The sequence below is a fragment of the Apostichopus japonicus genome, chromosome 2, assembly GCF_037975245.1.
Source record: "Apostichopus japonicus isolate 1M-3 chromosome 2, ASM3797524v1, whole genome shotgun sequence".
NCBI lineage: Eukaryota > Metazoa > Echinodermata > Holothuroidea > Aspidochirotida > Stichopodidae > Apostichopus > Apostichopus japonicus.
Window position 1 is genome coordinate 11,452,791 of NC_092562.1, and position 13,440 is coordinate 11,466,230.

Below are 13,440 nucleotides of genomic sequence, written 5' to 3' on the forward strand. Positions count from 1 at the left end.
TAAATCCTGATGTAGTTTAAGGATTTTATTAGGTTGCGTAGTTATGGTCTTAAAGTTGTACAAAAATTAATGGATAATATAGATACACCATTTGCAGGACTGGGAATGTTGAATATGATTTGACATGCAGAGAAATCGTCTTTGAGAGTATGAACAAAGTTTGTTTTTACTAGGGGCAAAAAGTGTGTGTAGGAAAGATATAACTCTGTCATATCATGTTCTTGTCCTCTGGGCCAGAAAAATTCTCAGAGTTGAATAGAATCATGCATAACTTTACATTTGATGAAAGAATCTCGGGCAACGGGAAGGGGGATGTCTTTGGCATAATTACTCCCCATCTTATTTTGAGGAGTACTGATACAGTAGATTTGTTGAGAACGATGGCTAAAACGCAAACAACTGCTCTAACAATACTATAGATTGTGAGGGGTGTGGGGGTTCAAATGAAGGGCTCAATGGCTGGACATTGGCCATGCAGGTATGGTGTAAAAACAATGGTTGTTTATTGTGTGAAGACGACAAATTTTTCTAAAGATTGTTTCATTACCTCTAGATACAACCTGTAAATATCTGTTTCGGCTGGTCATTTCATGGATGTACAGTACAGTACTTCTTTAGACATACTTACAAATTAATTTGAATAACTTTTGAACTTTGAAATCAGTTGTTACAAAATCTATTTGTCTAATGTTTATTTATGCAATGCCTCATTTCATTGTATTAATCACTTTTCCAAGTTTCTGACTACTGTTTGATCTCATTCTCTTACTCAGGGTCCACCAGGAGGAGGCGGTGGTCCACCTGGTACACCCATCCTGCCTAGTCCTCAAGGTAAGCTGTGACCAGGATTGCTCGCTTTCTTGCTTAGTCACTTTAAAAGAGAGGTTGTATTCCACTTACATAGGTTCAGATGTAGAACAGTAAGTTGCCATACATGATATCTGACAAACAGAAAGGTACTTAACATCTTCACATACACAGTGACACTAACACGGTGTTAGTCATACTGTGCTGCCCTCTGAGGACCTCTTAAACATTCACAAATGTTTGTTTCGTTTGTTCTTTTGTAGCAGATGTATCCTTTATGAACATATTTAAAGATTAGATTGTTGATTATCCTTAACAAAGAAATAGTTTGAACAGAATAAATCTTGATTTGATGTTGACATTTTGTTAAAACCGTAACAGAATGTTTCAGTGGTAGTAGTAGTTTGTAAATGGTAGCCCAGGTAGAAATAAGAGCCTTGAACCCTGCAGAGGTAGCCAGTAACCAGCTATATATAAATATGGCATTTACTGTTGAGGAGTATGCATTGTATCTGAGGCCAGTAAATATGACTTTGGTGACTAAGATGATTCACTGTCATTTGCAGACTAGATACGTTGCACAGACCAGTATATAACAAAAGCTTCTTTGACAGTCCTACAATTTACTCAGTTTTGTGGGCTGGGACTTAACCTCATATTTGTAAAAGGGGATGAACGATAAATAATAATGTTGTTGGGACAGTCAAGGTGGGATGTGTCGTGATCAGTTAGTGTGGGATTTATATCATGTGGAACTGACGTGGGGAGAGTGGGGAGGGGGATACCATGATGGACTAGCTTGAGATATATGCACCATGGTCAAGTAGCGAGCAATATATGGTATTTAGCTAGTGTGGGATAGGTCAAGAGGTACTTATGTGGGAGTCATATGCCATGATAAACTAACATGGGATGTCACCATGATCAACCAGTTTGCTATGTGTCCGAAGAGACAGTTTTTAAAGGAAGTCAGTTTCCCAGATAGGCTAGAAAGTCAAAAGCTCCAAGAAGTAGAATACTGTCACCACCCTCAGAGCATTATCTTTTACCGAGACTTATTGTTGGCTAATCAGCAACCTTCAGTGTTGAAAACAGTTGAGTGGGGATAAAAATGGTTTGAAAACTTCTAGCAATGTTTAGCATGCTAAAATAGGGAAGTATGGTGTTGTGATTTCAGTATTATTGGACAGGTAACTGTTGACGTCATATGAATTAGTCTGACCAATTTCACTTGTCGCCCAGTTGCCAAACTCTGGTGAGCTTGTGTCCCAATAAGCCTGATTCCAAGTACTTGTTATAGTATGAAACAAGGCCATACCAACATACAAAGAACCCATGGTATGAGAAAGCCACTAAGAAATGAGGAATTAGAGTGATTTTCAAGTTATGACAAATGTTCACAAGCTGATAGATAACAAGGTTGCTCTTGTCATCACTGTCACTTTGGGAAAGCATCATAGGTATTGTTTCTGGTTGGAGGTGTGAATCCTAATGTTACCAGGGCGGAAAGCTGCCATTGTGTTTCCTCAAAATGCATCTCTAAAGTATTTCAGCCAAACATAGGAATTGATCATAGGGCTTGCATATTGTTATAACCAAGAGAGTGCCCCCCCACCCCCCCAAAAAAAAAATATCCTTAAGAAACTTGTAGTAGAAACTTTTATTCAGTTGCAGATAACTTGAACTTGTGAACAGGCTGTGATGCAGTATTGCAGTATGTTATGTTATGCATTATGTTATGCAGTATGTTATGCAGTATGTTATGCAGTATGCAATCACTGTTACAGTCATGAAAACTAACATTCTTGCTGACAGTATCACCGTCGGTAACATGATGGAGGTGCATGTAAAATCAGTAGCATACACATGTAATACATTTATTATGTTCAGATTCCAGTATTTTAGAGGTAATTGCTACATTACAGGGTAGCCATGTTAGGAGTACATGTTATAGACTCATGGCCTCTAGTGTAGCTTAATGTTCTATGACTTCTATCCCCATGAAAATTAGGCCAAGAAGATTTCTGCGTAGACCCTACGTAGCGCATTTTCAAATATTTGATCTCGGTGTTACAATCGAAAACATAGGAGATGCACAAGTGATTGTTGTTTAATCAGACATCCTAGATGCTTAATGGAATGAAGAGAATGAATTACACATAATTTACTTTAGATCGATTACAAAATTCACTCTTAACACATGTACGTGACGCTTCTTCAATGAGTGTCCCACAGGAGTACGCTCCTCCCCTCAGGAAATGTCATAGCCTAGCCTCCCCACTGAAGGAAAATGTCCCAAGCAGTGTGAAGATTTCTGCTTTCATGATCAGTACATACGTGTGTAATGTGAGATCAAGCAAGGTCAATTCCCTCACCAATTGAACCAGTACATGCATAAATTTATACCTGAATAGGGGGGCTTATTATGAAGCTTGAAGTTTTCTGTCTTTCGAAGGACCAACACAGGTTCCCCTACATGTCTCAGGACAAGTGAGAGGAGGGCCAGTCTTCAAGAGCTTGTACCTCTGTTTGGTAAAGTCATATGTGCTTACCACAGGCATTGAAAAAAAACCAATGGTTGGGAGGGGGGGGGGGGCTTGTTACTGGCTTAATGCCAGTGGATTTTGCTGGTTTGCTAGTAGAAAAAGAGTACTGCCAATTTTATGCCAGTAGAAATTAAGAATACATGGTATAACAATTATCAGTCCAAGAATCAACATGATTTGCCTGTCCCTGCATAGGCTCTTGTATATTAATATCATTAGGGCTGTTCTCAAAAGCCTGTGCAGTATCAACTGAATGTGCATTGACCTTCAGGAAAATGCCAGAGGGAATTTCATGTTAGCCAGTAGATGTTCTAAGCATGTTTGGTGAATGTTTTAGCAAGTGGCAAGGATTGTGAACGTATAGGCCTGTTACCATATTGTCCTGCTTCAAAGGGGGTTTGAAAATTCAGTCACTACGTCACTTGCCTCAAACTTTATTCCTTTCCACAATACGCAACACTCGGTCGTCACAAAGTACATAACTTTAACACTTGCTCTGTACTGTCGGGGTTTAGTTGCCTCGCTATTTCTTGTCACACCGATAAGTCTGAAAACAGGAATCTAGTTCTGCAGTTTCTCTGCAAACCTTGAAATATTTGCAGTCTCAGTCGGAATCACGGCCAATATATTTCTACACAGGCACCCCTGGACCACCAGGGCCTGCAGAACCAAGACCACCCTCAGCAAGAAGAGGTGATGAAATAATTTTTTATTTCTGACTAACAGGACTAATTCTATTTGCTGCACCATGGGAGTCTTTTTGCCCTATTAATGCCTCCTTCTTTACATATTATCTTTACTCTTCCTCTTTTTCCCCCTATTCCAAAGCTTATTCTTTTAATCTGTCACAAGCCAGTGGAAAATGTAACGCTTTCCTGACCCGGGGGGGGGGTCAAGTACAGTTATCAAAAGAATCACATGAAAATTCAATGCATCATTTGCACAGCTAATATGTGGAGGGTAGCCAAAGAAATCTGTTTTCTCAACACCATCTTGATGATCAGAGAGAGGCCTAAAGAAAAAAATTGTCTGAAAAGTGTTATAAAATGCATCTCCTGAAAACCTCACCGTATTGGTGAAAAACGTTCATATTATTACTCTGTTCCTTATTCATTGCTTTAACAAGAAGCTGCAGTGTTTTCAAATTTACCGTAGCGCCATCAAGTTATCCCCGAAAGTGTTAGGATTCCATCTGAATGGATGGAAGGGAAAGTCTTTCTCACAAGACCTATTGAGATTTAGTTGATCTTAAGAGATTGTAAATTAAAGACAAGAAGAAAGCCACAATGCTACTGACCATCTAAACTGCTATGCTTACTATATATACATATTTATTTATACCCCTACCTCTGCAACTCCTTAACTAAACATAGCTTATCACTCTTATTGTAGATTGTTCCCTTAAATTAAGGCACTGTGACCAAAAGAAAAGCTGCAGGGGCTGCAAACTTCCCTGCAGCAAGGCTGAATGGATTTCAAACAATAGAGACTTATCTGGGCAGACCAGCAATGTCTGTTGTGTGAAACTGCACAGCACACAAAGAGGTTCCATCCTACATAGCTTACTGTAGGAGGATGAACCCCCCATCCCACCTGCATTCTACCTTTGACACAGTGCCTTTAAACTCAGATTGCAGTGGTTATTGTTCAATTGTTAGATTCATTATCAGGAATGTGGCCGAACAAGAACGGCACACAGAACAATAGAAGCTTTGTGATTTTATTTTATAAATAGTGAAGGCAAAAAGCAAGGAGTAAAAGTAATTTATATGTGAAAATGTAGAATTTTGTGGATGTTAAGGAAACTGGTTTTGAGTAAATCCCAAACAAAGCTTAGTGTTCAAAATTGAACAAACAGATTACGATGAGAACAGAGAGCAAAAGGACTGGGGTGGGGGGTGGGAGTGGAACTTGTTGGATGTTAACATATTTTTTCATGATTAGAAAGAGCAACCTTGCAACTCAGTATGCAACCTGTCTAAAAGAAATGTGCAAAGCACCCTTCCTATTTCAATGCTTTATGCAGCCATTGTAGGTCATTCAAAACAATCACTAAACTTTTGTTTTCATTTGCATGCCTCCACCACGATTCCTAATCACTACAGAAGGGCATCATATAAGTGTGCCCACCCCCAGCACCACCAGTTATTCTTTATAGCATATTATAAAAATGCACCCTTTGAAACCAGGAACATATTGCATGTGCATCTGGCCACTCGGTGCAACAGATCCCTTTAACACCAGTTTTTCTGCATGCACTGCTGACATAGTTGTGGTGAAGATCAGAGAAGTTGATGGTTCACTGCCATAGTATATTACTTGCCTTAAGACCTATTCTGTCATGTAAATCAACTTTAAAGGTGGTGTCTCAATGAAATTGACCACTAGCCTAACCGTGCTATGCTGTCTACATCGCTTTATTATGCTCTCTCACTACACTTGACAGCCTTTCTCTAACACATCCAATTTTTTGCTTGCATCTGATCTCTTCAAGCATCCTCCGTTTGTTTTGCATCTCATAAGCCTCGGTTTCGATGGTTTCAGTGGTTCTAATGGTTTCAATTTTAAACAGTTGGTGATGGTATTTTTTGTGTGTTCTATGTCAATTCTAGTCAAAGTTAATAATTTTCTTATAAAGTGATTTCCGTCTTGATTTCCAAACACCCAACGTTGTATCGGGGAAAAGTCGGTTCTAGTGAAATTACACGCAGGTTCTTAAATTTCATTGGGGACCGACCTGCTCTAGATGTGTATCTCAAGCTCTAACTTAATGTCATAGCCACTCTTTTTGACTCCCAATTAGTCAAATCTCTGTTTTTGCTTCCCTCTTTTTCCCTCCCCCCCCCCCCCATTGAATGTCAAATGACAAAGATAGGTGTTGCCATACCATCTGAAAAGTAGCAGTTTAATAGTCACTGAGGGGCCCATGATTCTTCAACTGTAACCTGTTTGGTTTTTCCTAACCTCTGGAGTCGGTTTCCAAAGAATTTCTCTGCCATTGGGATGAAAATCTGATCTGTTTCTCTTTCATTATTTGTGTATTATATATGAAAATTAAGCAATTGATATTGGACAGTCAGTTCCAAGTTCAGGGAAACCCATCAAAATCAGAACTGAAACATTCAGTTGAGAATATAATCAGGCCAGTAGTTACCTTCTGTTCCCGCTTATGGAATAAAAAAGGTGTTTTAGTAATGAAACCTTTTTTCTGCGAGGTATGCTAAATACCTGGTGGAATTTCTGGTGAATATTCTACGTTCCTGACGGGGTTGAGAGTGACCAGTCTGGGAAGTTGTTATTAATATCTAGATGAAGTCACATGACTGGATGAAGTAGTAGCAGTAAGAGAGGGGAGGGGAATTCTGTTAAATAATAATAATGATAACAATTATAATAAAAATGTGAATTTGCATAGCGCTTTTATCCAGTTGGAATTGCTCAGAAGCGCTGTAGGAGCAAGGTGCACAGTAAAAAAAAAAACATAACATTTATACAATGTAACTTCATAAAAGTGTGACTTTAGGCAGATTGGTATAGTCTTGTATTTGTCATTATCCAAGCAAGAGGGGGAAACAAATTGAGTGCTATAAGTGTGTCCATCTCCATTTTATATTTCTGTTTATCAAGATAAATCAGTTTAAAATATGCTATGTCTCTGGAAGGCTCCTAGCTATATTGATGATATGGACTGGTCAGTGTTTATGTTCTCCTATTGAGTTCTGGTCTTCATCTGAGGAACTGACCAATTGGTCAGTGTATTAGTCTAAGTAGTTCAGCCACTTTCATTGAAGAACCTCAGATTTTTTAAAGAGTCATCTCTCAAAAGTTAAAAACAGGAATAGAAATAGATCCCATGGACTGATAGCAATGTTCCTGAATTGTCTACAATATATCAAAATTGGCCTAAAGTCTGGTTTTTTCATGGCCGGAAATTAATCCACAGCATAGGGTGTTCAGTTTTCTGGCCCTCAAGCGGTGGATAAAGAGTATGAAATAACTTAGGAGATCAGCAATGAGTTAAAAGAAGGAACAAATCCTTGTTCTGTTTCTAAACATGTTCTCTTGTTTTACTTGTAATTAGACCCCCATTGATTTTACAAATTGCCCTGCACAACCAAGTCAAGTTATCACCATCTGACAGAAAACTAAACAAACCCACAACTTTTCAGAGGCCTACGTTAAAACAAATTACTTCATGAAATAGCAAAGTAGTTTGACCAAGAATAGTTGCAAAAATCACATCCTCGACAAGTCGTCAAAATATAAAACTGATTGTTTATGGTTTTCCCCCTTTTTAAATTTTTTTTTTTCCGGGGGTCGTTTGTTGTCCTGGAAGGCATTTTTCTCATTAGCTGACTCCTTTGCAATTGTATTTTTAAAAGTACCTGATTTTAATTTTTATTGCGACTTGCTATTGTTACTTGTCACTTTGCTAGAGGCAGATCACTTAGACAGGGTTAAAATCTTCTTTTCCCAGTAATCCTGTGAGATCAATGGGACTTTGGAATGATGCATTGATTAGCATGCTGTATGCTCACCTCAAGAATATTACTTATGAATATTTATTCATTTATTTATGATTCATGAATATTTATACCTAAACCAAACTTGACAACTAATGTGATATATGCTTTACTAACACACTGATTGATACTCACTTTATATAGTGTAGGCTGATTATACATCATGCTTTTCATTTACCCTATCAGTTACTTTCATAGTATCTCTGGAGAAAAAAGCTCTGGCAATCAAGTATCAACATTTTGTTTTGTTTTTCTTTGCATTCGGATAACTGCAATCACCAGGATGCAAAGCAAATAGAAACGGATATCTTCCCCAGTAATTTGTTCGTCCTCAGAGCGGAGGCTGCCAGCGGAGTATGTTTGATCTAAAGCTTAAGAAAACTGAATTGGAGTTGGTTGTACCGCTCGCATTTTTTCATTGTGATATTGGACAAAGCATAATGATGTTGATTACAAAGATTCATTTTGTTAAGGAGATACTAACTCGGTCCATAATGCAGTTGGTTGCATTTGCAGTGTGGTTTCTTCGCTTATCAAATCCTCTTCAACAACAGGAGTTGACATTTGTTAGCCTGTTCCATGTCACAAACGATGTTTTGAGATGTTTGAAGCCTGTTACTCTTCGAAACCGACGTAAACTAAAAGAGGGTCTAATATAGGCGTACCATACTTCAAAAGCGGGGCTAACTTGCGAGCAAAGTTTTTGCATGCAAATCTGGGCTGAAATTTTGCTTTCATTAATCACCGCCAGGGCTAATGACAACTTATTGTGACCTTTTGTAGACAACAAGAGAGAGGAACCTCTTACAGAACATACCCTGTAAATTGAGTGAATCTGTTGAGGAGTTGGGTATGGTTTTAAAAAGGAAAATGAAGCTAGATAAATTACCTCTTTAAAGTTTATCTCAAATTGGCTCAAAGTGGCTCATGGTCATTGATTTCAGCTCTCCTTTGGTTTCAACCAACCACTTTCAGGATTCAAAACTCTGAACTCCTGTACAATTTGCTTTAGTAGTAAAAGGGTCAAACAGTGGCTCGGTGTAGGATTTCTTAAACATCTCAGAGGTACATAAAGTTTACAAGCACTTCAAAATGTGGTTGATCGTGTGAAGGCTACATTGCTTATTGGGTACTGCTGTATGAGAACCAGGTTTCCCTGTGGGCCTAATCGGGTGTAAGATTTCTTAAACATCACTGAGGTACATAAAAGTCTACAAGTACTTCAAAATGTGGTTGAACGTGTGAAAGCTACATTGTTAATTGGATACTGCTGTGTGAGAACCATGTTTTCCTATGGTCCTACATAATGCATGAGATGTTGGCATTTCAGTGGAGATGGTTTCTTTTCCTTTCACTTATTGCTTAGATACAACATAACCTTAATTAGTACTTACAACAGACTTAATTGCGTGAAGACGTAGCCACATGATACCACGGATTAACTGTTCCTTCGCAAACTATATGTAAATTACTTTTGTATCACATGACTGTGGCTTGCAGTATTCCATTGACTGTACATTATTTGCCTTACCCCTATAAATCATGTTTTCAGTCTTTTCCACATCTTACTGTGTAGAATTGATTGTAGGTTTGCACAGAGCTTAAGAACCAGTAGATGCATCCCGAAGACAGGCAAAGGCATTTCTGATAGCTGTGTCCTCGATGATCATGTCCCCGCTAGAGTCTTCATGTCTACGTAGAGAACAATTAATGCCAGGTTTTGTTGGAAGGTCTCATGAGAAAACTCCCACTGGAAGCGCTCCTCTCCTGGAGAAGAAGCGATATTCACAGCTTCATTGTTTCTCAAAGTATTGTCTTTCAATTATTAAGGCTAGTGCCAGTTAGTTGCACGGTCTCTATTAGTACTACAAACTCCTACACACCGTTTGCGTTCAATATTGTACTAGCCGTCGGTCTTTACTCGAGTGATTATGGATGGAAGTCAAAAACAGTCGTGTAGTTCACAGCAAATGGCTGGCTTATTATTAAAATGGAAAGAGTGAAAGGATTTTATTTCAAAAAGTGGACTTCCCTTAGTGGACTTCCCTTAGAGGACTTCCCTCCACATGTATATATCCAGTGGAAAATCAAATCAATCAAATCAAATCAAAAAAAAAAAATCAAAAAGTAGTTTCACTTTCCCTTGGCTTTATTGAGTTCACAGTATATGACATATATATGATGAAAGTGCATTTCACTCAAACTAGGTTTTTCTTAAATATAACTTGCTGGTGTATAATGATACACAATTGTACGGGAGCCTCGGGATCACATAGCAGCTCTTCTCCAGTCTATCACTGGCTGGTGTGGTACACTCAGAAAATTCTCCCCATTGGTTCTTTCATTCATTCATTGATGATTCAATTATCCATCAGTTGTGCATGTTTGTTCATCTCTCTGCAGATTCCACAAATTCTGGTGATAGTATGTATTCCATGATGAAGTCTGTTCCAGGTGGAGGCAGTTTGCCCCCAGGGGTAAGTATCTCGTCCTCCCCCCTCCCCCATCTCATATTTGCACCTTTCACCTCTACACCCAAATTGATTATTGACCTCTTTCCTTGGCACCTCAAAGAGTGCTGTGATTATTCCTGTCTTTTTCCCCCCAGTAAACGTGTTTGTGGCTTTTGATTGACAGTTACTCATAGACTATGGCGAGAATTTTGGCCGATTTCAAGGGTTTCTCCTCCCCCTTTCCCCCTGTCCCTCTTCCCCCTCCCTCCCCCCTTCAGACGAAAAGAAAGATAAATAACGATAATAACAACATGTACATCCATTTATTTCCTGCATGAATCTTGAAGGTGATTTTTTTTTCCAGTCACTAAACTTACAGCTTACACACAAATGTTAACCGTTTTAAAAAGGAAACCAAACCAATTATACTGCTGACATTGCTTATTTATTATCGTCATCATCTTCATCATCATCATTGTCATCAGAGTAAAGATAAAGACCCGTTTGTTAACAAGGTCATCAGATGATTTTATCCTGGATACATTATAATGTGGTCTTAATGTTAATCACAAATCGTAGCACAAATTGGCCTGATGATGGTTCTGGAGTTAATGTTTCTTCCATCCTCCCCCCTCCCCCTTCCCCCCTTGGGAGTATTATTAACTGACAACACTGAACCTCATGGTGTTCAGAGTATTGAACAGTTTTGAAATTCTGTTTTGAGGAAGGAACATAGCTAAAAATCAGTTTCTCAAATTCTCCTTAAAATTCCATCAAAGTCATCAGATAACTTGCACGGACATAGCCCTGTTACATGTAAATATTAAGTGGTGGGCACTTCCACAGAGCCTTTTTTTTTTCTTGTGTTAAATAGGGAGAAAAACCACATGATCAACTGTTTAAGATTACACTTTGGTTGAAATATGACAGGTGTGTGTGGTGTGCTAAAGAATGAAATGCTGTCAGTCATAAAGTCAAAAATCACTAATCATTACTCTATATATGTATGTGAGTTATTTGGTACATGGGGATATATTAATTCAATATTGATCCACCTTTTTATGGGGTGTTATTTGATATGTATATATATACATATACAATCAAAGTCCTTTTTCACCATACTCACACATATTTTTTGTATATATTTTTTATTATTATTATGATTATTTTTTCTTCTTTTAAATCCATAAAAGTCATAATAATAATAACATTAAACAGTGCTAGTTTCATTTCAAACTCAGTAAAAAAAAGTACGAGGTTGCAAGGGTAAGCATTGAGGGATGGTAAAGTTGTGACTATTTTTCTAGCTCTTGTTGTTCGGTCTCTGATTGCTCAAAGACGTCCCTCTTTTACCTGTTGCAGCAAAACTTCCCAATGGGGTCCGGTCCTGATGGTGGTCCGATGCCATCCATGGGGCAGCAGGACATGCCTCCAGTCATGAATGGTAAGGACAAAAAATCAAGTGCTGTTCTTGTTGTCTCAAAAAGATACCGGCGTAGTACTCGCTGGTCGACACCGGCTGGTCTGCCCCAGTCTCCCCCTGTAGGGGATCTTGCCTTCACCCCCCCCCCTGGGGGAATTTTAACTTTCACCTTGCTGTTATTCATGTTTACCCTTGACTTCCATTTAATAGGAATAATAGTATCAGGTAAATACCGCTCTGCTTGCAGAGGTCTGTTTTTTTTTTAAATTTCAAGTAATGATACGGTCAGTTTTTCGGCTGAAAATCTGCCCCAGTTTTCTCTTATATTGACCTGCACCCTAATCAGGCCTCCTCCTCCTGTGTTGATCGTCTGTCTCCGTTGTTACTACTAACCAGCAGGGTGTCGTCTCTAACACTGATCCTTGTCTTTACTCTACATTTGTAACTCTATATATTGACTACTCATGTAACGAAACACAGACCAGCCACACTACTTACAGCACACCTCACAGCTTTTAATACTGAATATTCTGTAACCTCAATGTATATGTTCTTTATACTATTGCAAAAGGGATATTACAAACGCTGCTAACAGTTATATAAAATGTGCAGATGTTCCCTAACAAAAAAAAACCCAAAAAAGGAAGTATTGAAAACGTTCTGGCACGAATGGGAGACAATATTCTCGAGCAAGATAAACCAATTTCCAGAGATCGAAAAAACGTGTCAACATGTCCAGTTGTTAAACATTTTCAAGTCAAGTTGTTTATGTGAAGTATTTTTGGTCTTCTGGTGTATGTGTGTGTGTACATTTCAAGCACATAAGTACATATTATATGTACATATCATATGCTGATGTGTAAATATCACATGTACATATAAGCATATCATATGTACATATGATATGTACATATGATATGAACATATGATATGCTTATACTTATGGTATGTACAAATGATATGCTTCTGTGTACATATGATATGTACATATGATATGTACATATCATATGCTGATGTGTACATATCATATGTACATATAAGCATATCATATGTACATATCATATATACACATCAGCATATGATGTGTACATATCAGCATATGAAGAATCAATTTCTTTCAAAATTAAAACTGAAAAATTTGTTACAAACTTGATCCAACTGATTGGCAATAAAGTTTAATATTACACATGTTGTGACTTCATGCAAGTGTTCTTCAAAGTTTGGCTTGGTTTTCTGTTTTTACAGGGGACCTGGATGGGATCCCCAAGAGCTCACCAGCTAGCAATCCACCAGGTCCCGGGCCTGGTCCCGGGCCTGGGGGACCAGGAACCCCTAGGGATGACAATGGAGAAATGACAGGACAACTGTTTCCGCCATTTCAAGACAATGTAAGTGTGTAACTGTGTATTACCAGTAAGATGAATTTGGTTTTGATTTGGTTCATTTGTAATATGTGTGTATGAACTGTGTACTGAAGTATCTCTGAACTGTTATTGGTATTTTAACATTACTTTGAGCGAATGCTCTACAGGTGATTATTAACACTGTGACTCCCACAAAGCAAAGACATGGCTACAAGATGCATTGTTGGTGTATTACAGTGCAGTATTAACAGACATTAAGGCATTGAGACATTTGTTTTATTCATGTTTGGCTAAAACGAGATATCAATTTCTAGCCCTCATTTG

The 13,440-nt window shown here is 38.3% G+C and overlaps 1 protein-coding gene across 6 annotated transcripts in view; it reads left to right on the forward strand.

The window, feature by feature from the left end:
* The window catches only part of LOC139977965 (single-stranded DNA-binding protein 3-like), a 95,536-nt gene that overhangs the window by 79,886 nt on the left and 2,210 nt on the right, over nucleotides 1-13,440 (forward strand). For 3 of the 6 annotated variants that reach the window (XM_071987839.1, XM_071987814.1, XM_071987815.1), the window contains 5 exons: nucleotides 774-831; nucleotides 3,993-4,046; nucleotides 10,280-10,353; nucleotides 11,692-11,773; nucleotides 12,998-13,140. In XM_071987839.1, coding sequence (XP_071843940.1) covers nucleotides 774-831; nucleotides 3,993-4,046; nucleotides 10,280-10,353; nucleotides 11,692-11,773; nucleotides 12,998-13,140 — 411 coding nt within the window. The remainder of the gene's footprint in view (nucleotides 1-773; nucleotides 832-3,992; nucleotides 4,047-10,279; nucleotides 10,354-11,691; nucleotides 11,774-12,997; nucleotides 13,141-13,440) is intronic. The other 3 variants (XM_071987817.1, XM_071987828.1, XM_071987849.1) reach the window with 2 other exon arrangements.